The 23,963-nt window shown below is 39.1% G+C and overlaps 1 protein-coding gene across 1 annotated transcript in view; it reads left to right on the forward strand.

Moving 5' to 3' along the window:
- Btbd16 (BTB domain containing 16) overlaps nucleotides 1–23,963 on the forward strand; it is a 67,312-nt gene that overhangs the window by 18,029 nt on the left and 25,320 nt on the right. Inside the window, exons 7-10 of the mRNA XM_003479626.2 lie at nucleotides 241–355; nucleotides 9,517–9,586; nucleotides 11,085–11,215; nucleotides 23,608–23,727. Coding sequence (XP_003479674.1) covers nucleotides 241–355; nucleotides 9,517–9,586; nucleotides 11,085–11,215; nucleotides 23,608–23,727 — 436 coding nt within the window. The remainder of the gene's footprint in view (nucleotides 1–240; nucleotides 356–9,516; nucleotides 9,587–11,084; nucleotides 11,216–23,607; nucleotides 23,728–23,963) is intronic.

A 23,963-nucleotide genomic window follows, 5' to 3' on the forward strand; every position in this document is an offset into this window, starting at 1 on the left:
TGAGGACGGGCTCAAAGGAGAGCTCTTTGAGCACAGCTCAGCTTTCTTTAGCTCAACTCCTCCAGGCAGTTGAAAGCCCAGAGCACCAAACACCCTGGTAGTGCCTGTGTTCGAACAGAGCTGGTGCCTCTTCTCCAAGGGTGTCCCTGTCTGTCCAGCTGTAGGCGTAGCGAGGCCATGGGTGGTGTCTGCATGCAGAGCTCCACACTGATAATTCTCCCTCCTCTGCTGCTTCCTCAGCCTTTGCCGCAGCCTTGAAGAATCTCTACATAAGCGAAGTGGAGATAAACGCAGAAGATGCAGTGGCAGTGCTGGCTTCTGCTAACATCCTCCAGTTCAACAGCCTATTTCAGAAGTAAGGAGGCGGGAGGGACTCAGCTAGCCTGCACAAAACTAGAAGGATCTGCCTGGTGCATTTCACGGAACTTCCTTCATCTCTTGACTAAGAGACTTTGATTCCTTTGTGCCAAGCATGACTTTGAGCCTGGAAAGGATCAAGACACTAACCTGTACTAATATATTAAGCACTCATAACAGAACTTGCTCGTTCTCCCGAATCTAGAGCAGGCTCATTTAGCCATTTGAGCCATCATTTGAGCTCTGATTCTTGACTCACAAATGGGAAAGGGGGTGTCTGCAGCTGGGAAATGTCTGAAGGTCTGCGAAGTGACTTCCCATGTGCCCTCAAGTCAGGCTTGATTATCCACTTCACTTGTGTTCAGTTTTGGATTAAAAAATTCTTCCTCCACTGAGCACACACATAGAAACATTGGAAGAACAGTTGACTTCCTAATTTTTTCTTGGCTTATTTTTTTCCCACTTGTGCTTTTCTTGTAAATAACATTTTCATTGTTCTGAATGTTACATGCGGCTGCAAGTCTTTTGGAAGAAGGAAAGTACCCATCCCATTGCCCACTTTGGGGCCTTTTTGCTGGGCATTCAGGACCTACTGTCTCAGTTGCTGCCCTTTAGGAGGGTTATCCAGGGTGAGGGGGACCAAGAGGAATTTGGAGAGGATTGACATCCAGTGTTAAAGCCTCTTCATCCTGACAAGTTACTTGGACCTGGATAACTAGGGAGTTCATGAACACTGAAATTTGAGAGAGCAGTGAATTCAGTGCTTCTGCCTGCATCGGAGGGCGTGGAGGACACTTCCCAGAGTGAACCAGCATGTGAGATGTGGGGGCGGTGCTCAGCCCTGCAATAAGCTGCCCCTTAGACTCCATTCACTTCAGCGGTCTCCACTGCAAGGTGCAGCTCACAGTATTAGTCTTGCCCACTTCCATGACTTTGAAGGGGGTGGGGGTGCTGCCAGTACAAGGAACTAGGAGATGAAGAGTTTGCAAGGCCAGATGGTATTCTCAACTCTTTGCGGAGATGACATCCTTTTATCTTCTGTGCAGCCCTGAGAGACAAGACTACTTGCCATACTCATTTTGCAGATGAGAGTGAGACTTACACTAAGGCTTGAAGAGACAAGTATCTTTCCCAAGTCATCAGGGTTTTCAGGAAAGAGTGCTCGGTGCACTAATGTGGTCCTAATTCCTGACACAGTTCAGTATAGAGGACATTTAGGGTAGGAATGTCCTACCTGTCTCGTTCTCCTTCCTTAAGTCTCAGATTCCTTATCTGAGTAAGTGAATAAGTGTCTCATCTAGGCCACAAAAGGACATCAGCTATTCTGTGGAATGCAGAGACAGGATTGTTCCTGGGGACCATGCAGGATTTAATTTCCTCTTTGAGAGTACATGTAGCTAGATTAAACCCTGCAAATATATCTGAGCTAGTACCTTATTCCTGGAGACACCTGAGGTGCCTCAGGCCAGACCATTCACCTGTAGCTTCTTGCTTGTTGGGGATGCAGGCACCCCATGATGAACTGAGAGCTACAGGTGCTCAGAGATCCAGATTAATTTGCAGAGGATACACAGAGAAGGATTCAGAATTTTGCAAAGGTCCTTCAGCGTGCTGGCACAGTCAGAGCTGTGAGGCTGAGTGGCTATACAAAGCGGGGGTTGTACAGTTGTAGGCAGAGCTGGCTTATGTAGGGTATTGGAGCCATCCAAGAAATGTGGTCCTATGTAAGATGATAGAGAGAAAAGTCTGGGTTTTCTGAGATTCCCGATGCTCCTTCCATTGTATACAACACCTACCTGCAGCTCAGTGCAGCCCTATGGCTTATAGTAACTGCTGAATCACAGCTTCCTACTCAGATCACTGTTCAGCAGCTATTTCATGGTATTGCCCAGGAAGATATGCCTGACCTACATATTAGGAGGGCAATTGCCTTCCTGAAGCAGAACCTCCCACCACTTTCTATCTCTTACCTTCCACTGCCTTGCATTGGCCCAGATTAGACACCTCATCTAATTTTTAAAACTTGGTCCCTAGCTTATTTGTGGATGAGCTAGGAGTGGCAGGTGCTTCATTTTCCTTCCTCCTCCTCTGTTCTGAATGCCAGACCACGAAAGTTCTTAGCAGCATTGAACCAAACCTATCATTCCACTAATGAGCACACCCTGGCCTGCTTGCAGCAGATGGGAGCTGCCCCAGATGCTGCAGATAATTGTTGTGGAACTGGTATTGTAGGCAAGAGGCCAGGGCAGACCTGTGCACCACTGGATGGGTCTGGATTGTCTCTGAGAGATTGATGGTTTGGTTGCAGGAGTATGACAGCATAATCCCTCCTCCAGTGTGTGTGTGTGTGTGTGTGTGTGTGTGTGTGTGTGTGGTGGAGCACAAATGCCCCAAGTCACTACAAAAGCCTCATAACATCAGATGCTGGATGAGACCTCAAAAGGCATCTCAGCTGAGCTTCTGGTCAGTGTAAATTCGCCCAGATGACTGGAGATTCGAATCTCCCATACATGAAGTATTCGTCTTTAAGGACAGAATGTATGTGTGGGTCCCACCAGGTGCTGTTCTTAGACTCTGATGGTACTTTTTGTCTGTACTGGCACTTGGGCAGGAGTCACAGCTGGGATCATAGTTGTCACATGTATGGCCCAATCTGGCTGAAGTGAAAGACAAATGACCCTGGAGTCATGCAGAGTTTTGGAGGCCATGTGAGCAGTTTCCACTCAGCTCAATCAGCAGAGGACAGAGCCTGATGCTCAGAGAGGAGGTGATGTGAACCCCTCAGGCCACAGCATGAAAGATGCAGGAGAGGCACAGAGGCAGACAGACCTGCTGTGGTTGGGCTGGGAGCCTCTGAGGGTCTGAACCACTCTAGTCAGAGGAAGAGGAAAGGAGGAAGAGAGGGAGGCTCAAGAAGCAATGAAAATGACAACTGATGGGACTCAGCGAATGTAGGAGCCAAATACCCACAGGTGACAGCAAGGCCTGGCCTTTACTCCATACAGGGCCCTCCTGTACTCAAGACCACTTCTTTTTTTTTTTTTTTTTTTGTCTTTTTCATTTTTATCGGTACCAGGGATCGAACTCACGACCGCCTGCTTGCAAGGCAGGTGCTTATGCCGCTGAGCTAAATCCCCAGCCCCTTCAAGACCACTTCTTATAGTAGGTATAGGTCTCACAGTGACAGTCCTAGGATCTGTGTTATTCATTCATCTATCCTTACCTTGTTCTAGCACACATTTCAAGTGGCTTAACAAATGAATGAACAAAGAAAAATTAAAACTAAAATTTTAAATTGTCTGGAAAAAAAGCAATAAAGAGAAAACAAGGATGGAGGAGCAAAAACTTCCATCGTGTGACACTCTGGCTAGAGGGGGCCACACATTCAGCTCTGAACTTAAGTGGAATTATGTGGAAAATTAAGCAATCAAGTGGAAAAGGGAAATTTGATCTGTGACATGAAATAAAAATAAACATTAGAGAAATAAATGACTTGGGAGAGGCATAGCTACTGTTGCTATTAAAACCACAAGTATCCTCATCAGAGGACTCCAAGAAGCATAAGGATTAATACCCTTGACAATGTCCACTGGACACATGTGACAGTAGGTCTTGTGATTTTCTTCATGGATATTGGTGAAGGTTTTACCCCCAAATACAACTCAGTAAAAGCCACTCTCTAGGTGTGTGGCTGGAGGTGGTAATGGGTCCCCCAGTTTCCTGCTAGTGTGACTTTACTGCAGAATACATTTTAGAATGTGTGCCAGGGACTTGATAGCTGTCTTTGTCTATGAGCAGGTGGATCTCGAATGGGCCTAGGATAAGCTAGGTGAGGCGCCTTTGGGTGATAAGGAGTCAAAATGATCCTGCAATATGAAATCCTTGTAGCCATCCTTGGGTGTCCTGGTCAACAAAGTGATCATTCCTTAAGGAAATTTTGTTGAAAAGAGGTTAATGTTGCTTATGAAAATGGAAGCGTTGGATGTCTATTGACCCCACCTTCCGCCTAGCCCTTCTCCCTGCCAGATCATTTACTCCTTGGTCTTTCCCTCCCTTACTGTGCTCACTACTCTCCTATCCTTGAGGTTACTCCAAAATATGGCCCTGAGACTTCCTTGGGGCCTTTGGACATGCAGTCTTCTCTTAGAATGCTGGTCTCCCAGTTCCTGGCTGGGCCAATTCTTTGTCCTGTTCCTTTAGGTTTTAAATGTGTCTTTCCCAGTATCTATCACTTCTCTGATATAACCATACTAGGTTAGATTCTGACTGTCATAATGTGGCAATCTGTCCAAGTCTTCTTAACAACATGTGTCACCCCTCTGGGTCATCATTTTTATTTCTTTGTACAATGAAATCCTCATTGGTGCTGGGAGCATGCTATGCACTCAATAAATAGATTCTTTGATAACTAAACGGGCCAAATAACAAGGCTTATGCATAGGAAGGGATGGAAACTTTTGTCAAAATCTCATTCTCTTTGGATTTATTCATGTGCAGAGATGAGTAGGACAGAGGGCCCTGGAGCAGCCCCAAAATGGTCTGTGCAGGAGGAAACCTGATAGGCACCCTGAAGGAGATCAAAGCTCATTTAAGCACTTTAGGCTCTCTTACTCTGATCATTAATACCCCTCCTTGCTGTTGTCTATTTTTTATTTGGACACATTGCTTCATAATTAATTGTTTATTGGTACATTTTAGATATACACAGCAATCACATTCATCATAGGGTATTTGTACATCACGTGATGTATCTGGCTTCTTTTTATCCCATTCCCCTCTCTTCCTTTCAACTCTTCTTTCTCGCCTTACTTACAAAAACTTTGTTTCCATTTTTCCTTCTATTCTCTTTTCTTCTTGTCCCTTCCTTCCTTTCCCTCTCCCCCTTTCTTGTTCCTCTTCCCATTTGAACATTTTCTTACCATTTCCCAATATCTATTATACATTTTAACATTTATTTACACTTTGTTTTCTCCCACCAGAGAAACAATGTGGCATTTAAACATATGTGTCTGATTTATTTCACTTAGGAGTGTGATCTAAAGGTACAGCCATTTACCTAGTAATGTCTCAAGCTCATCCCTATTTATGGCAGAGTGTTACTCCACTGCATTAAAAAATCACCTTAAAAATCATCTTCTTTATCTATTCATCAGCTAATGGGCATTTGGACTGTATCCAAGATCTACAATTAAAAACTATTATGCTGCTACAAACATGGTGTGTGTATATTGCTATGGGATGATGCATTTATTTCTTTGGCAAAGATAGTAAGAAGAAGAACAGATGGGTCAAATGGAACCTCTAGGTTTTTGAGGCATCTGTACACTGATTTCCACAGTGGCTGCACCACTCTACTTTCCCATCAACAGTGGAGAAGAGGTCCTTTATCCCCGGAGCCTCACCAGCATTTGTTATTCATTGACTTTTTGATAATGGTCATTCTTTCCTGGAGTGAAATGAAATCTCAGCATTGTTTTAACTTGCATTTCTGGAATTACCAGTGATGTTGAACACTTTTTCATATATTTAATTGCCATTTCTACTTCCCTCATATGAGAAGTATCTGTTCATTTTAGATGCCCATTTTTGGACTGGATCTTTAAATTTGAGAAGGTGTCTGATTTTTTTAGTTCTTTTTGTATTCTACATATTAGTCCTTTGAGGAACAGCTGGCAAAAATGTTTTCCCACACCGTGAGTTCTCACTTCAATCTGTTGGTGATTTGTTTTGCTGTACAGAAGCTTTTTAATAAGATGAAATCCCAGTTGGTTCTTTGTGATATTTCCTGTGTTACTGGGGATTTGTTCATTAAGTCTTTATGTACACCAATGTCTTCAAGAGTTCTACCTATTCTATCCCCCACTAGATTTAGCGTTTCTCTTTTAATACAGCAGCACAGTTTGTAATTGCTAAATCTTGGATACAGCCCACATACTCGTCAACAGATGAATGGATAAAGTTTTTTATGCAATGTAGTACTTAATCTGTCATAAAGAATATTTAGATCTTTGATCCATTTAAATTTTAGTACAATGCATAGTGAAAGATATGGGTCTAGTTTTAATCTTCAGCACGTGGAAAGCTTGTTTTTGCAGCATGGCTTATTAAGGAGACTTTCATTCAGTCAATGTATGTAACTCCTTTGTCAAAGACAAGGTGATTGAATGTATTTGGAATTGTTTATTCATCTTCTAATCTATTCCATTGATTCATAGGCCTATTTTTTTTGCCAGTACCATGCTGTTTTTTAAATTACAGTAGCTTTGTAATATAATTTCAACCAGGGATTGTAATGCCACCTTCCTTGCCTTTGTTGCCCAGAATTGCTTTTATTACTCCAGGTCTCTTGTGGTTATGAATGAATTTTAGAATTATTTTCTCTGGGGGCTGGGGATTTAGCTCAGCGGCATAAGCGCCTGCCTTGTAAGCAGGCAGTCGTGAGTTCGATCCCTGGTACCGATAAAAAGGAAAAAGACAAAAGAAAAAAAAGAATTATTTTCTCAGATTCCATGAGATATGATATTGGTGTTTTCATTGGGATTGCATTAAATCTGTATAGTAGTTTTGGAGATATGGCCATTTTCTTTTTTTTTCTTTCTTTCTTTTTTTTTGGTCTTTTTTGTTTTTATCGGCACCAGGGATCAAACTCACGGCTGCCTGCTTGCAAGGCAGGCGCTTGTGCCACTGAGCTAAATCCCCAGCCCTGGTATGGCCATTTTCATTATGTTGATTCTTCCGACCCAAGAACAAGGGCTATCTTTCCATTTTCTGATATTCTCTTTTTTCAGAGTACTGTAGTTTTCAATGTAGAAGTCTTTTACATCCTTAATTAGACTGATTTCTAGACATTTAAAGCTATTGTGATAGGTGTTGTTTCGCTAATTTCTTTTCAGTGGTTTTGCTATTTGCATACAGGAATGCAGTCAATTTTTGAGTGTTGATTTTGTATCCAGCTATGTACTAAATTTGATTATTAGATCTAGAAAACTTTTGGTGGATTTTTTGGGATCTTCTATATAAAGTATCATGTTATAGCAAATAATGATAATTTAACTTCTTTCTCTCCTATACTTATTCCTTTTATTTATTTCTCTTGTCTAATTGCTTTGGCTAGTATTTCCAGAACTATACTGAATAAGAGTGGGCATCCTTGTCATGTTCCTGATTTTAGATTGAAAGCTTTTAGTTTTTATCCATTTAGCAGTATGTTCGTGTTAATTTGTCATAGATGGGTTTTATCAGATTGAGATAAAGATCTTCTATTTCAATTTTTCTGTGGATTTTTAAAAATCATGAATGGGTGTTAGACTTTGTCAAATGCTTTTTTGGGGTCTATTGAGATGATCATATTGCTTTTGTTCTTGGTTTGTTAAATGTGGTATATTGCATTTATTGATTTGCATATATTGAAACATTCACTCATCTTTGGGATGAATCCTACTTGGTAATGGCATATAATCTTCTTGATTTTCTGCAAATCTGTTTGCCAATATCTTTCATGGAGGATTTTTGCATCTATGTTCATTAGGTAGATTGACCTATAGTTCTCTTTCTTTATTGGTTCTTTCTCTGGTTTTGGTATCAGGGTAATGCTTGCTTTCACAAATAAGTTTGGAAGCATTGCTTCTCTTTCATTAAAGAGTTTGAAGAGTAGTTGCCTCCTTTAAGTTTCTTGTAGAATTTAACGGTGAATCTTTCAGAGCCTGGGCTTTTCTTTGTTGGTAGGTTTTTAATTAAAATTTCAATTTTATTGACTGATACTGGTTTATTTAGAATTTTTATATCTCCTTGATTCAGCTTAGGTAATTCATATGTATCTAGGAATCTGTCCATTTTTTCTGTTTTCTATTTTATTAGTATACAGGTTCTTGAAGTACATATTGATAATCTTATGCATTTCTGCAAGATGTGTTTTGATTTCACTCTTCTCATTTCTAATTGCATCAGTCTGAGTCCTTCCCTTTTTTGATAAAGGTTTGTCAATTTTATTTATTTTTCAAAGAACCAACTCTTCAATTCATTGATTCTTTGTATTGTATTCTTAGTCTTCATTGTTTTAATTTCTGTACTGATCTTTATGATTTCCTTCATTGTATGTGTTTTGGGATTTATTTTTCTTCTTTTTCCAGAATGCTGATGTTCAATATTAGGTTGTTTATTTGAGCTCATTCTGTCTTTTCAGATGTGGGGATTCACTGTTATAAATTTCCCTCATAAGGCTGCTTTCATTGTGTCCCATAGGTTCCAATATGTTGCAATAGTATTATTGGTTAATTGTAGAAACTGTCTAATTTCTTCTGTGATCTATTGGTTACTCAGGAGGATATTATTTAATTTCTGTATATTTATGAAGTTCTTGTGGTTTCTTCTGCCATTGGTTTCCAATTCATTGCAATATGGTCTGGTAAGATGTATGAGATAATTTCAATTCCTTTGCCTTTACTTAAACTTTAGCTCAGTGTTCTAAGTGCTAATATGTTGTCTGTTTTAAAGAATGTCCTGTGTGCAGGTAAGAGGAATGTGTATTTTGATATTGTCGGTGAAACACTCTGTAGACATCCGGTAAGTCCATTTGTTGATTAGTATATTCATTACAATGAGGGTATTGAGGTCCCCATTAAAACTGTATTAGTGCTTATTTGATTTTTTTAAATGTATGTTAATATTTTTGTACAGTTAGGAGTGCTGGTATTTGGGGCATATACAATTATGATTGTTATCTCTTTCTTGGATTGTTTCCTTTACAAAGATGTAGTGACCTTCTTTGTTTTTCTTAATCAGTCTTGGCTTGAAAACCACTTTATCAGCAAATAAAATGACTACCCCTGAGTTTTTTCTTGGTGCCTGCCACATGGAGTATTGTTTCCCATTCTTTGACTTTCAATTTGAGAGTTTCTTTTTTAATTAAATGTGTTTCTCATATGCAGTATATTTTTGGATCTTATTTCTTGATCCATTCGTCTAGTCTTTTTCTTTTGATTGTGAATGGAGATCATTACCATTGATAATTATAACTAATGTGTATTGATTTATACTTATCATGTTATTTCCCTGTTGTTGATTTCCTTTTCCCTCCTCCATTTAATGAATGAAAACCTCGTGGTTGCCTTCTCTCAAAGCAGCTGGGGGCTTCCAGGATTACCAGTTCTTTTTTTACAGATGTGTGGACACGATGATAAAAGCACTCACACCAAGCACCATCAAGAACTTTTACCTGGCTGGCTGCAGGGTAAGAATACCTGACATCTGGGAGTTGTGGGGAGTGGAGGGATGGGGAGAGTTTAAAGAGCACCTCAGACTCTGAGGTTTTACCTTCCAAGCCTCTCTCCAAAGAATTTATTCAAAGGCAGATGTTTACGAGAGAATGATTTAATTTTGCTAAGTGAACACATTTTTAAAAAATATCTATTTTTATAGTTCTTTAAAAAGTTGAATTAACAGCAAAAAAAAAAAAAGTAGAGAGGACAACCTTAGGACAGGGAGCTGTATTAGTAACTTTTCCCATCACTGAGATTCAATACCCAATATTCACACTGTAAAGGAGAAGAGCTTTAATTTAGCTCACAGTGTCAGGAGATTTCAGTATATGGCTGGCTTGCTCCAAGGCAGAATCTCATGGTGAAGGATGTGATGAAGCAAAGCTGCTTAGCTCATGACATCCATGAAGCACAGTAGAGGAATAGCACCATAGAAACGGGTCAGAGACTATATATAGCACCCAAGTCCAGATTTCCAAGACCCAACTGGACAGATGGACAAGCATGCTTTATTAATGTGCTAAGCATTTCTTAATCAAATGAAGTCAATACATCAGGATTAATAGTCATAAAGGGCATCATAGATTTCCTTAGCAAAGTGCAAAAACCTTCCAGGACATTCTTGCTGGAATCATGAGACCTTGTCGCACGTGGGCCCAGTATGTCAGTGTTGAGAACAAATGATGCAATCTGCTGTCAGTATCAGAGGAGAAAAAGGAGTAAACTGCCCAGGGTGATCAGCTACCAAGAAGAAAGCCTCTGATCTCTGCTGCCACTGAGCTCCAGATTCCAGCTCCCTCCCCGGGGACACTATCGACTTAGAGGCATTCATTCCATGAGACAGACTCATGTAAGGGAGACATCCAGTTTGTGCACTGCCAGCATGTCAGGGAGGTACTTACCACAACTGAGCATGTCATGTACACATTTTAGAAGGAAAAATCAAAAGATAGGGAAATAGAAAAGGCTCCCAGAGGCTATGGACCTTGGGAGGATATTGCATGTCTTCAGGGCCTGGGGATGACAACCAGACTGAGAAAGATGTCTCTAAGAGTGACTTCTAACCCCATAGAGTAAAGGTGAAGATCACATGGGAGTCCCCTCCCAGGCCTTTCCAGGCCCAGTATCTGTTCTCAGTCTAGGAATTTCAGCATGCAGCGCTGAGTGATCAGGCAGCCTGAGTAACTCAGTGACTTACTAGTGTGTGATGGAACCTGGTGGCCTCAGTTTGTCTAGTAAAATAGAAGTAATAGGGAGCTGATCTCTTATGGTTGCAGTGAGGACTGGTTTAAATCACCCAACTGCAATACCTGGAGCATAATGCCCGCTGCTTTAATTTGCACAATTTGTACAAAAGATTTGGGCACATCTGCAGCATGACTATCCAAGCATACCTGTAGCATCACTGCAAGCCAGCAGAGGGTGCTGAGAGTAGTTTCCTTCATCAAGGAGCTTGTTTTGCCTTCTCAGTACAAGGAAGAACAGCTCACCAGGGCCTGCGAGAAGTGGCTGGAAATGAATTTGGTCCCTCTGCTGGGGACACAGCTCTACCTTCGCCATATCCCACAGGATCTGCTCCACAAAGTGCTGCAATCCCCCAGGTCAGAGTTGGTTTGGGGCATGCTGGCCTTCGGATGGGTATGGGAGGAAGTCAGGAAGGGAAATGCCCCAGTGGGGGCTGTGCCACACCATGGCCGGACACATCTATGTCACCATCACCCTTGATTCCAAATTTTCTGCTCTCAGATAACCTAGCTTCTGGTGGGAGCTGACACTCAAGGTACTATGAGATATTCAGGGTGCAAACTCAGGTTGAAAAAAGGGACCTTCTGAGCACCAGATATCTCATTATCTGCCCAGATGAGAAAAAATGAAAGGCCTGAGTAACTTTTTTTTTAAGTCCTGGTAACAATAATGAACATTCATTTTGGAAAATTTGGAAAACAGGAAAAGTCAGAAAAAGGAAAAAAAAAACTTTTTACACTAAATCATTTTATATGTGCAGCACTGATTACTCTGTTGAGTAGTTCTTACCCAGATATTTGCCTGTCTACTTGACCTTTATGACAGGTAAGGCTAGAACTCAAATCTCAGTGTCTCTTGCCCTTTACTATATCCCCATCCACCACACTGTTCCTGGACCATCCACTGTATGCTCAAGCTAGAGCCTAGAGATCCCTCTAGGTACCATTTTGACAATGAAACCAGATCTGCTTTCATACTAAGTTTATGCCTATGGATTTCTCTCCATAGTACCAGCCAAGGCCAAACTGCCATAATTTCTCATTTGGACCACAGCAGGGCCCCCTAATTCAGTGTCTTGTCTCTGGTCTTGACATCCTTCCAAGAAATCTAGCTCCTTCATCTCATGCACCAAGAAGCAGTCAAATGGCCTTTCTTTAGTCTTCTTGCTGAGCTCTTTCTCAGGCCTCAGTACAGCTGCTCCTTCTGCCTGAAATACCTGACACTATCGGCTCCTTCTCTCCCTCTTAACAGAGGTCCATAGAACCATCCCTAGTAGCTGACTTTTATATTATATCCAGTGTTCTACCAATATACATAGCACTTTGGTGAATATCCAAAGTACATTTTTTCATTCAAGATGATTTTCCTGCATTACATTTCTGGAAGTAAAATTACTATATCAAAGGACTTCTAGTTGTGATTAGTCATTAAAAAACTTTATTTGAAAATTATTTCAAACTTAAGGAAAAAAGAGTACAAAGAATATCTATGCAGAGGCTCTTCCACTTGTGATGGACTTAATCCCAATTTTAAACCATTTGTGAGTTGAAAAATCCTAAACCGAAAATGTGTCGCATACATCTAACTGCCCCACCATCACAGGCACAGGCCTACGCAGCACACACTAGGGATATCAGCTGTTCACTGTCCCAGTCACATGACTGCCTGGGAGCAGCCACCCACTGGCACTGCCTAACATCAAGACATAGTAGGGATCAGTAGCACAGAAAGATCATAATTCAAAATCTGAAGTACAATCTCTACTGAATAGGAGCTGGGGATTTAGCTCAGCAGCATAAGTACCTGCCTTGCAAGCAGGCAGTTGTGAGTTCGATCCCCAGTACTGATAAAAAGGAAAAAGACAAAATAAATAAATAAATAAATTTCTGCAGAATGGATACAGCTTTCCCAACATCATAAAAACGAAGAGCTATAACTCAAACCATCACAAGTTGGGACCTTTTCCCCTGAGTCACCCTTTTTAATTTCTGCTCTATTTGTTTTATTATTTGCATCTGTATTCATATGTACCTATAACCAAGTTTTTTCTAAACTATTCAGAGGTAAGTTGCGTATATCGTGCCCCTTTACCACCAAATGTTTCAGTGTTTATTTCCTAAGAAAAAGAATTTAATACAACAACAGAGTAGTTATCAATGTCAAGAAATTTATCATTGAGTACTTTTATATTGTTTTGTTTTGTTTTGTTTTTTGGTCTTTTTCTTTTGTATTGGTACCGGGGATTGAACTCATATCACACACTTGCAAGGCAGGTGCTTATGCCGCTGAGCTAAATCCCCAGTCCCTACTTTTATATTGTTGAACCAATATTGTCTTCAATAATAGCATTTGCCCCTTCCAATGTAGGATTCAGTTAAGGATTACACATTGCATATAGTTGCCAAGTGTCTTTGGTAGTCTTTTTGAAAATGTCCTTGGTGCCCATTGCCAAGTTTCCAAGGTTGTGTTCCTTTTGGGTGAATTTCAAAAGTCAAGACTGAATTCTACTAAAAGTCTTAGTAGTATACTGGAAAATAAGTGTTTACTCATCTTGATGTCCTTGAAAGTGTTCCTCTTCCAGAAATTAGGTCTGAAAAGTTATACATTGTTCCAGATCATTAATCCATCCCATGGTTTTTAATTAACAAAGTGGCACAAAATGCCCTTACGTTTGCAGAGACTGGAGGTTGGCAGGACAGCATCTTAGTGATAACTAAGACCTCAGGAGGCTAGGAACATAGCTCAGTGGCAGAGAGCTTACCTAGCGTGTTCAAGGCCCTAGTATGTTTTATTCAGGATGAGGATAGGGTCGGGGAGGCCATGAAGGAGGAAGATGAACAAGAGAAGAGGGGAGGAAGGAAAAGGAAACCCCCTCAAAAGCCTTGGACCAGGCACTAGCACTCACCAGTGTCATTCTGCTGTGGTCCCTGCTTTTCTCATTCATCCACCCCCACTCTCTACTCCACCCTTACAAAATTGTTGAAGAACAACTAGCCATGGCATCCCTTAGACTTTTCATAACACTGCTCCTTCCGTGGAAAGGCTGAGTTATCCCATTCTGGTAACATTTAATCAAAAAGAGAAAAAAATATCTGACCACAACCAGAACGTTGGTGACAGTACAGGTCTGGCAAAACACATGGTGAGTAGGAAAAGAGGTCAAGAGCATGACGTGTCAGATGTCTAGACTCGCCAGCCTGGGCAGACAAGACTGAGGTGGAACAGCCCTGCCCGTCAGCCTCCCCAGGCAGTGTCTGCCCAGTGTCCTGCAGAGGAGAGCAGAGCTCTGTGTGGCCTCAGGTATGTAACTGGCCCTGGAGTGGGCAAGGGCAGGATGACTGGTCTCACGGTTGCCATATCATCTGTTGTTGATATCCAGGGGCCACCTACTTTACAGGGAAACTGTTGGAAACTGAACCAGGTTTGCGGACTTCACTGAGGACACCTGAGGTCCAGGCTAGTGGCTAGCGGGTTTGGTGTCGCTATTCACACTTGATTAAAAGTGAACAAGCTCTACAGGGTGGGACATTAAATGCCTTCCACTAGCATCCAGAACTCTAGTAAGCACCTATCCCATGCAATGGTTACTAAAGTAAGGTATCTGGAGTGAACAATATCGATACCTACTAATTACTGAGCACCTGTTGATACAGAACACTAGACTAAACCATTCCCATAGCAACTCAGGGCGCAGTACTGTCACTTGCATTTTTCACCTGTGAAAGGAGGTTATAGGAAATTAAAGATTAACTAAAGATCCCCCTAATGCAGCAGGAAAGTTGGGAATGAACCCAGGTCAGAGTGGCCACAAAGCTGTGGCCTGTAGATGAGCTAGCCTGTTGAGGTGCTAGCCTGTTGATGAGCTATGCCCAGGAATTTTATCTTCCTTATTAATGGTCAAGATCAGTAAGGCTATTGGTCTTATTACTCTTACTGCAGAATATTTATAAAAGTAGGACAATTCTATTAAACACAATTGTATAAACATGTTGATGATTGCCTCCCCAATGAACACATAGTAACATTTTGTCATAAATTAAGAAATATTACTAATAAAGCACTACTTTTCCCTCCTAGTCCTATTTATCCTTTTACTAAAGATGTTCGAACCATGTTAGGAACTTATACGGATTTGATTCATGTGATTAAACACTTAGTACATATATGATAATGCATAATGTTGCCTTTCAAAGGTTCAAACTTCAAATCAGTGCTCTCATGGTTATTGCAGTGATTCAGCAGCTTATTCACTGACACCATGCCTTGTGTTCCCTGTGGGTTGATGCCTAATTATCTATGTCACATTTTTGATTTTTATTGATAGGGTTCCATGCAATGATACACAGTAATTTTCATTCCTCTCCTAAAAGACTTTAGTTTCATTAGTGTTTTGCTGTAATAATCCATGCCCCCCGGGCATCTGTGTTCCCAACTTGTTCATGTAGGCATGGCTTTTTCTATATTATTTATATACAAATTTTAAAGAGAAAAAAAGAAAACAAAAACAAGAGACATAAAAACAAAAACAAAAAAACATAAAAACATAAAAACAAAAAAAAAAGACATAAAAACTCAAAACAACAACAATATACATTTTCAAAACAAGATGATAGGAATTTAACAATGGTTATAATATTACATATTGTTATCTTCAGAGTTGCTTAGATTACCAGATACAGACATGCAAATTGATCTACACATATGAGTATTAACTGTCCTTTTCCAAGAACTAATAGAATTAGTAGTATACTCATTTTAGCTATTTTACATACATAAACAAATTTATCTTTTTCCTTTTCCCTCCCTTTCCTCCTTTCCCCTATCCTAGTTATTTTTCCCCTTTGAGCAGTTTCTTACCCTTTCACAGCATCTACTATAGATTTTGGATCTTGTTTACTCTTTAAGTTTCTTACACTAGAGAGATAATATGGTATTTACGTATGTGACTTTATTTCACTTATGAGTATGGTCTCAAGTCGTATCCATTTAATTATAAAAGCCTCAATGCAGTACTTCTTTATAGCTGAATAATAATTATATAAAAATACCATGCTTTATCCATGCCTCGTTGGTGGACTTTTGGATTGTTTCCAAGATTTGGCTCTTATAAATTGTGCTGCTATAAACATGGGTCATATAAATCACTGTAGTATGATGTTTTCAGTTCTTCGGGGAAAATGCCAAGAAGCAGGATAGCTGGATCAAAGGGGACCTCTAAATCCTAGTTTTTTGAGGAACCTTCACACTGATTTCCACAGTGATTGCACCATCCTATACTCCCACCAACGGTGGAGAAGCATTCCTTTTTCCCCACAGCCCCTCCAGCATTTGTTAGTGGTTGATTTCTTGATCTTGGCCATAGTTTCTGGAGTGAGATGGAATTTAAGAATTATTTTAATTTGCATTTCTTTAATGTCCAATGAGCTGAACATTTTTCCATGTATTTGCTACTCATATTCGTTCATCTGAGAAGTGTGTATTTGCCTCAGATGCCCATTTTTGGATTGTCTTTGAATTTTAGGATCTGATATTTTTAAATTCTTTATATGTTCTAAATAGAAGTCCTTTGTTTAAGGGAGAGTTGGTTAAGATTTTTTCCCCCAATTAGTGGGGTTTTTCACTCTGTTGGAGATTTCTTTTCACATGCAAAAACTATTTAATAAAATGAGATCCCAATTGTTGTTGATTCTGGAAAGTATTTCACATGCAGTTTGATTTTTGTCGTGAAGTCTCTACCTACATCTATGTCTTTAAGATTTCTGACTTTGTCTTCCAGTAGATTTAGTATTTCTGCCTTAATATTTAGATCTTTGATCTATTTTGATTTTAATTTAGTGCACAGTTATAGACATGAGTCTAGTTTTAGTTTTCAGCATGTGAAAAGCCAGTTATTCCAGCACACTAATTATAGAGGCTATTCTTTCTTCCAGTAACTTGTTTGGCCCCTTTGCCAAAGATAAGATGGCTGACTTGTTTGTAGTTGTGGCTCTATCTTCTATTTTATTGATCTTCAGGTCTGTTTTTTTTTTTTTTGCCAGTACCATGCTAATTTTTCACAGTAGCTTTGTATTATAATTTCAAGCCAGGGATTTTGATGCTTCCTGCCTTGCCTTTATTGCCCAGAATTATCTTTACTATTCTAGGTCTCTTCTAGTTACATATGAATCTTAGGAATTATTTCTCTAGATCTGAGGGGTATGCTAATGGTATTTTGATTGAGATTGCGTTAAATCTATGTAACAATTTTGGGAGAATGGTCATTTTACAATGTTTGTTCTTCCTATCCATGAACAATGAATATCTTTCCATTTTTTGAGATCCTCTTCAATTTCTTTTTTTCAGAGTAATGTAAGTTTCAATGCATAGTTCTTTTGTGTCCTTTGTTAGATTGATTCCTAAATATTTCATTTTGGGGGTGCTATTGTGAAGGGTATAGTTTCCCTTATTTCTCTCTCTCTTAGTGAGTTTGTAGTTTGTATACAGGAATTCAATTGATTTTTGAGTGCTGACTTTGTATCCAGCTACATTACTGAATTTATTTATTAAATCTAGGATCTTTCAGTTTTGGGGGTCTTCTACGTACATATCGTGGTCCAGGGATTTAGCTCAATGGCACAAGCACCTGCTTGGCAAACTTGAGGTCATGAGTTTGATTCCCAGTACCAAAAAAAAAAAAAAAATTTAAAAAGTATGTAGAATATCATGTCATCTGCAAATAATGATAATTTAACTTCTTCCTTTCCTATTGTTATTCCTTTTATTTCTCTGAGTTGTCTATTTGCTCTGGATAATGTTTCCAGAACTATACTAAATAAGAGTGGTGATAATTGTCTTGTTCCTGATTGCAGACTGAAAGTTTTTGGTTTTTATTCATTTGTTAAGATGTTGGCTATTGGTTTATTGTATATGGGTTTTATCAAATTGAGGCAAAGACCATCTATTCTGATTTTTGTAGGGTTTTTATCATGAATGAGTGTTGGACTTTTTTTCTGCATCTATTGAGATGATCATGTCATTCTTGTCTTTGGCTCTATTGATATGGTGTATTATATTTATTGATTTGTATATGTTGAAACATCCCTGCATTCCTGGGATGAAACCCACTTAGCCATGGTGTATAATTTTCTTGATGATTTGTTGCATTCTGTTTGCCAGTATTTTATAAAGGATTTTTGCATCTATGTTCATTAAGGAGACTGGCATGTAATTATCTTTTTTGTTTGGGTCTTTGTCTGGTTTTTGTATTAAGGTAATACTTGCTTCCAGGAATGAGTTAGAAAGAATTTCAGGTTCACTGAAGAGTTTGTGGAGTGTTGGTATTAAGTTTTCCCTGGATTTCTTATAGAATTCCGCAGTGAATCCATCAGGACCTGGACTTTTCTTTGTTGGTAAGATTCTAATTACATTATCAATTTCACTAACTAAATTGGTTCTTCAGCAGTTTTACATCTTCTTGACCCAGCTTTGGTAATTCGTATGTTTCTAGGAGTCTGTCAATTTCCTCTGTTTTATCAAACATATGAGAGTAATGGTTTTCAGAATAGGTATTGATATTCTTCTGTATTTCCATGGGGTCTGTAGTGATTTCACCATTTTCATTCCTTATTGCATGAATTTGAGTTTTTTCTTTCTTTTTTGATAAGGTTGGCTGGAGGCTTATCAATTTTATTTATTCTTTCAAAGAACCAACTCTTAAATTCATTGATTCTTTGTATTATTTTCTTGGTCTCAATTGCAATAATTTATGCTCTGATCTTTATAATTTCCTGCCTTCTTTGGTTTTGGGCTTAACTTGCTCTTCTTTTTCTAGGTATTTCAGGTGTAGTATCAGGTTGTTTGTTTTCATTCTGTTTTCCTGATGTGAGAATTCACTGTGATAAATTTCCCTCAGAAGACTGCTTTCATTGTGTCCCACAGGTTCTGGTAATTTTCATTTTCATTTTCATTTGCTTGTAGACATTGTTTAATTTTTTCTTTAATTTTCTCTGTGATCCATTAATTATTTATGAGAGTATTATTTAGTTTCCATGTGTTGATGGAATTTTTAGAATTTCTTTTGTCATTAATTTCCAATTTCATGACACTATGGTCAGGTAATATGCATGAATAATTTCCATTATTTTGTATTTTCTTAAGTGTGTTCTATGGGTTAGTATATGGTCTATTTTAGTTTGTTCCTTGTGCAGCTGAGAAGAATGTATATTCTGATACTGTTGGTGAAATACTCTGTACACATCTATTAAGTCCATTTGTTCACAAGTTTGATTGAGTTATACTGTTTCTTTGCTGATTTTTTTGTCCAGTTTATCTGTCTTTTTGTGACAATGGAATGTTAAGCTACCTGTTATGATTGTATTATTGCTTATTTGATTTTTCATGTCTATCAGTATTTGCCTTACATAGATGGGTGCTCCCATATTTGGTGCATATATATTTATTATTGTTATTCCTTCCTTTTTCAGTTTTCCCCTAGCAAGTATGTAGTGACTTTATTTATCTCTTCTGATCATTCTCATTGAAGTTCACATTGTCTGAAAACAGAATTGCTACCCTTGCTTTTTTCTGGTTTCCTGTCACATGGAATATTGTTTTCCACACTTTGACTTTCAGTCTATGAATTTCCTTTTGTGTTACATGCATTTTTTGTATACAACGTATTGTTGGATTTTGTTTCTTAATCCATTCTGACCATGTTTCTTTTAATTGGTGAGTTAAGACCATTTACATTAATGATTATAATTGCTATGTATTAATTTATCTTTGTCATGTTATTTTTCTGTTGTTGATTTTCTACTTTTACCCCTCTGTTTATTTCCTTGTTCTGCTTGTTGGTTGCTTGTTGTTCTTGGAATTGTGATCATTTCTATCTCTTTCTAGAATATCTTTCAGTACTCTTTGTAGGATTGGTTGGGTTGTCATGAAATTCTTCATTCAGCTTTTTTTTTTTTTTGTCATGGAAGTATTTTATTCTTCCAATGATTTTGAAAGATAGTTTTTCAGGGTACATCAGTCTGGTTTGGAAGTTATTTTCTTTTAGGACTTCAAATACTTCATTCCATTCTCTTTTTGACTAGATGATTTGTGTTGAGAAGTCTGCCATGATTTTGATTGGCTTTCCTTTATAGGTGATCTGTTTCTTTTCTATAGCATCTTTTAATATTCTGTTCTTGTGCTGAATTTCTGGGATCTTGATTATTATATGTCAAGGTGTAGACTTATTTTGGTTGTGGGTAATGGATTTTTATATGCCTCACTTATCTGTATGTCAGGTTCTTTTCCCATGTTTGGGAAAGTTTCTGCTATAATGTCTGTAAATTACCTTGTTATGCCATTTGAATTGTCTCTTTTTCATTGACATCTCACAGCCTTATACTGTTTCTCTTTGCATCATGTTGCAGCTGTAGAATTGTAATTATCTGATTCCTTGTTATTTTTAAGAGCTGTTTCCTTTCATGATCAGTAGTCACAATCATGTCTTCAAGGTCTGAGAGTCTATCTTCAGTTTCATTCATGAAATTTTTCCAGATTTCAATGGAATTTTTGATTTCCTGAGTATCTTCTTTAGTATGTTTCATGTATTCTAATTGTATTCTGTATTAGTCATTCAAGGTTTCTGTCACTTTTCTATGCTCCTCTATTTTTTAATGTTTTTATGTTTTCTTTGGATATATTCACCAATTCTTTCATTATGTTTTTCATTTCTGTTTTTATCTGAGTGATTATTTCTGATCTGATTTCCTTTACAGCTTCCTGGAGTTGTTTCTCTACTTCCCTTGCTATCATTTCAGAGATTTCAGGTGTGTGATTTCCAAATTCATTCATGTCTATGTCTCCTGGACTTGATCTGGATGGGCTGGAAATCTGAGATTGCATTTTGTTCTTTTGTTTTGGCTTTTTCTGTGTTCCTCCAGAACAGCTAAATATTAAATCTTAGTTGCTCCCCGTTCTGGTAGGCTGTCAGACAGTGGGCCTCACTGAGGGTTGCTGTTGATTCCAGGTCATTAGGCACAGATAACTGGTCCTATGGGCTTCACCAAGAATTCCTAGATGACTGTAGGTTGCTGGACACAGGTTCCCAGTCCCTGTGGCTCTCAGAAATGCTTCCCAGGTGTGGATGGTACATTGGGTGCAGACTCCCTGTCCTAGTAGGCTTCATTGAGGGTTCTCAGATGTCTATAAGTTTCTGAACACAGGCTCTCAGTTCCTGTGAGCCTCAGAGATGGCTTTTGGGCATGAGCAGCCCACCAGACACAGCTTCTCAGTCCCCAAAAGCCTTACTGAGAATTCCGAGATGACTTCAGAATTCTGGGTAAAGACTCTTGATCCCTGTAGGCCTCAGAGATGGTGTTCAGGTGTGGGCAGGCTGCTGAGCTCAGCTTCCCAGTCCCCAAGAGCCTCATCAAAGATTCCCAGATGACTTCAGGACCCTGGGTACAGATTCCCAGTCCTCCTATATATAAATTTCTTGACAATAAAATAAAAAGGATAATGTCCTCTAAAAATCATTTTTCTTCTTTTGAAGAGAAAACACCATTTACACTGCCAGGACTGCCAGCAAGCATCATAAACACATGTGACACAACTCATTTATCCACCTCCGTTGCAGGCAGGCTTGATGTGACTGTGAGTTCCATTTTGAATGAGGCCATCACAGCTCTTGGATGAAGGAAATGTGTTTGGATGTTCTTGGTGTGGTTGCTTGCTACAGGAGTTAATAGTACCTTGGAGTACTGATACTGATGTAAAGACAGAAAGCATTAATTCAGTAATTGTCCTTGCTATGTAAAACCAGCATTCCAAGACATGGAGTCCCAGTTCCTCTGCATTCATTGCTGTTCCCTCTGTGCTAACATCTCAGAAAACCTTCTGGTCTTGAGGACATCAAGTGTACGTTCTGCTCTGGAAGTCATGCAGCTTTCTCAGACCCAAATGATAAAGTTTTTGTGGGGATATTGGACCTAGTGGCCCTGTGGACTCTCTCTTTTTGCCTCACTATTATTGCCCAGACACTGATTAACTTGGTCCTGTCTGGCCAGATTCAGGCCTGTGCATCTGAAAATGGTGGTCTGAAAATCAAGTAAGGGGGAAAATGCTATTCTACTCTGTCCATAAATGGTGTGAGAAGTGAGAGGGTGACATTTCCACTGCCCTTTAGAGACATGAATTAGCTCAAGTTCCATCTACTATGATCCCTTGAATGACGAATGAAGAGGCTGTGACATATTTTACAGCCAGGTATTATGTTCATGATCAGGGACTAAAAATGTCAATGTGGTTAAAAAACATTGGAATGGCTCTTTATGTCATTATGTCAGCAGAAGCTGCTGGAGAAACTGTTGGAGAAGCTTCTTGCCTTACTTTATATAGCTGACATGGAGCTGCTCACTGGCACCATGAGTTCAGGATTCCTGCTGCTGTAGTTTCAGAATAAGAGGGGACTCTGGAGCCAGGACCTCGCCTTAGCCACTTACAAAGAAGAACTGTCAACTGCTGAGCACTTTGCCTTGTGCCAGGCACTATGCCAAGCATGCTGTTATGTGTGGTTAGCAGAATAACAGCCCCAAAGATACTCAAGTTCTATCTGCATAAACTGTGATTATGTTAGATTATATGACAAAGAGAATTACAATTGCAAATTGAATGAAAGTTGCTATTCAACTGACTTCAAAATGAAAGATTATCCTGGGTTATTGGGGTAAACAATGTAATCACAAGATACTTTAAATTTGAACAGGGAGGTAGAAATGTCAGAATCAGAGTAAGAATAGAACATACTGTGATGGTACCTGGAAGAGTCAGAATCAGAGTGAGATTAGAAGACACTGTGATGCTAGCTGGAAGATCAAGGAAGGAGCCATGAGCCAAGGAAGGTAGGCTTCTTCCAGATGTGGCAAAAGGCCAGGAAATGGTTCTGCAGAGGGAATTGGGTGCTAACACCTTGATTAGAACTCAGTAATATTCCTTTTGTATTTCTGACTCCCCAAACTCTAAAATAATAATTTTTTATTTGAAGTCACCCAGTTTGTGATGGTTTGGGACAACAGCAATTAGAAGCTCATGTAATGCATCCAACTTCTTCGGTTTGCACCACTCTCCCCTGAGCAGCTACTATTACTGCTCTTTCACAGATGAGAAAATTGCAATTGCAGAGCAGTTTAGCAACATGCAAGAGGTTACTGACCCATCCCCAAGTCCAAGCCCCAAACTGTGTGATGTTGGATAAATTATTCACATTCAGCCATTGACCAGGGCCAGGCTTGGGTGTGGCCAATAAGCATTCACTTGGAGATACAAAATTTAAGGGAGGCACTGAAAAAACTCATAAATTATACATTTGTATAATATTTAAAATAAAAATCAACAACATCAATTAAGAGCATTTTAAATAAATTTCCACATCTTAAAAGTAAATTTTATACCCCAACTTTGGAGGATTATATGTGGAATTAAATTTTAAAATCTACACAAAACATCTTGTGAATACCACGTACTTAGAACTCATTAAATGGTGACATTGTTTGTGGCTTCACAGTTGGGTGACTCAAAGCACGGGGCCCAGTGTCAGGCTGCTAAGATTTGAGTCCCAGCTCTACCATTTACCACGTGAGGTACCAAAAGCAAATCATTTAATTCTCCTTATCTGAGTCACCTAAAGGCCCATAGTGTTGCTTTCCTTCTAAACTCACTTTAAATGGTATGACTTGTTTGATTTTCCTAAAATTTCTTCTCCACCTTTTATTTTGACCAGGCTGTTTACCTTTAGTGAGTTTCATCTTCTGAGAACTTTACTTCTGTGGGTCTACTTACAACTAAACAGAAATATCCAGGTGATTCCAATCAATGAGACTGTGCTGACCTATTTCAACAGGTAATATGATTTAGTTGTGGGTAATGAAATCTGTATAGCCTAAGTTTTTGTTATTGTTGTTCATTATACCATGGGACAAACGTCAGTAACAATTTTCATGGCATCATATGGAAGGCATAGAATGCAATTTTCCTTATAGGGCCTAAGGCTATAGGTTACCTTGAGGCATTCAACTATTTGGAAAAGTAAATAACACAAGTTATAATATGAGAAAATTGAGAGCTTCTGGGAACTTG

This window comes from Cavia porcellus, unplaced genomic scaffold (assembly GCF_034190915.1).
Source record: "Cavia porcellus strain 051 isolate PalLab524CR breed Dunkin Hartley unplaced genomic scaffold, mCavPor4.1 scaffold_2, whole genome shotgun sequence".
Taxonomy (NCBI): Eukaryota; Metazoa; Chordata; class Mammalia; order Rodentia; family Caviidae; genus Cavia; species Cavia porcellus.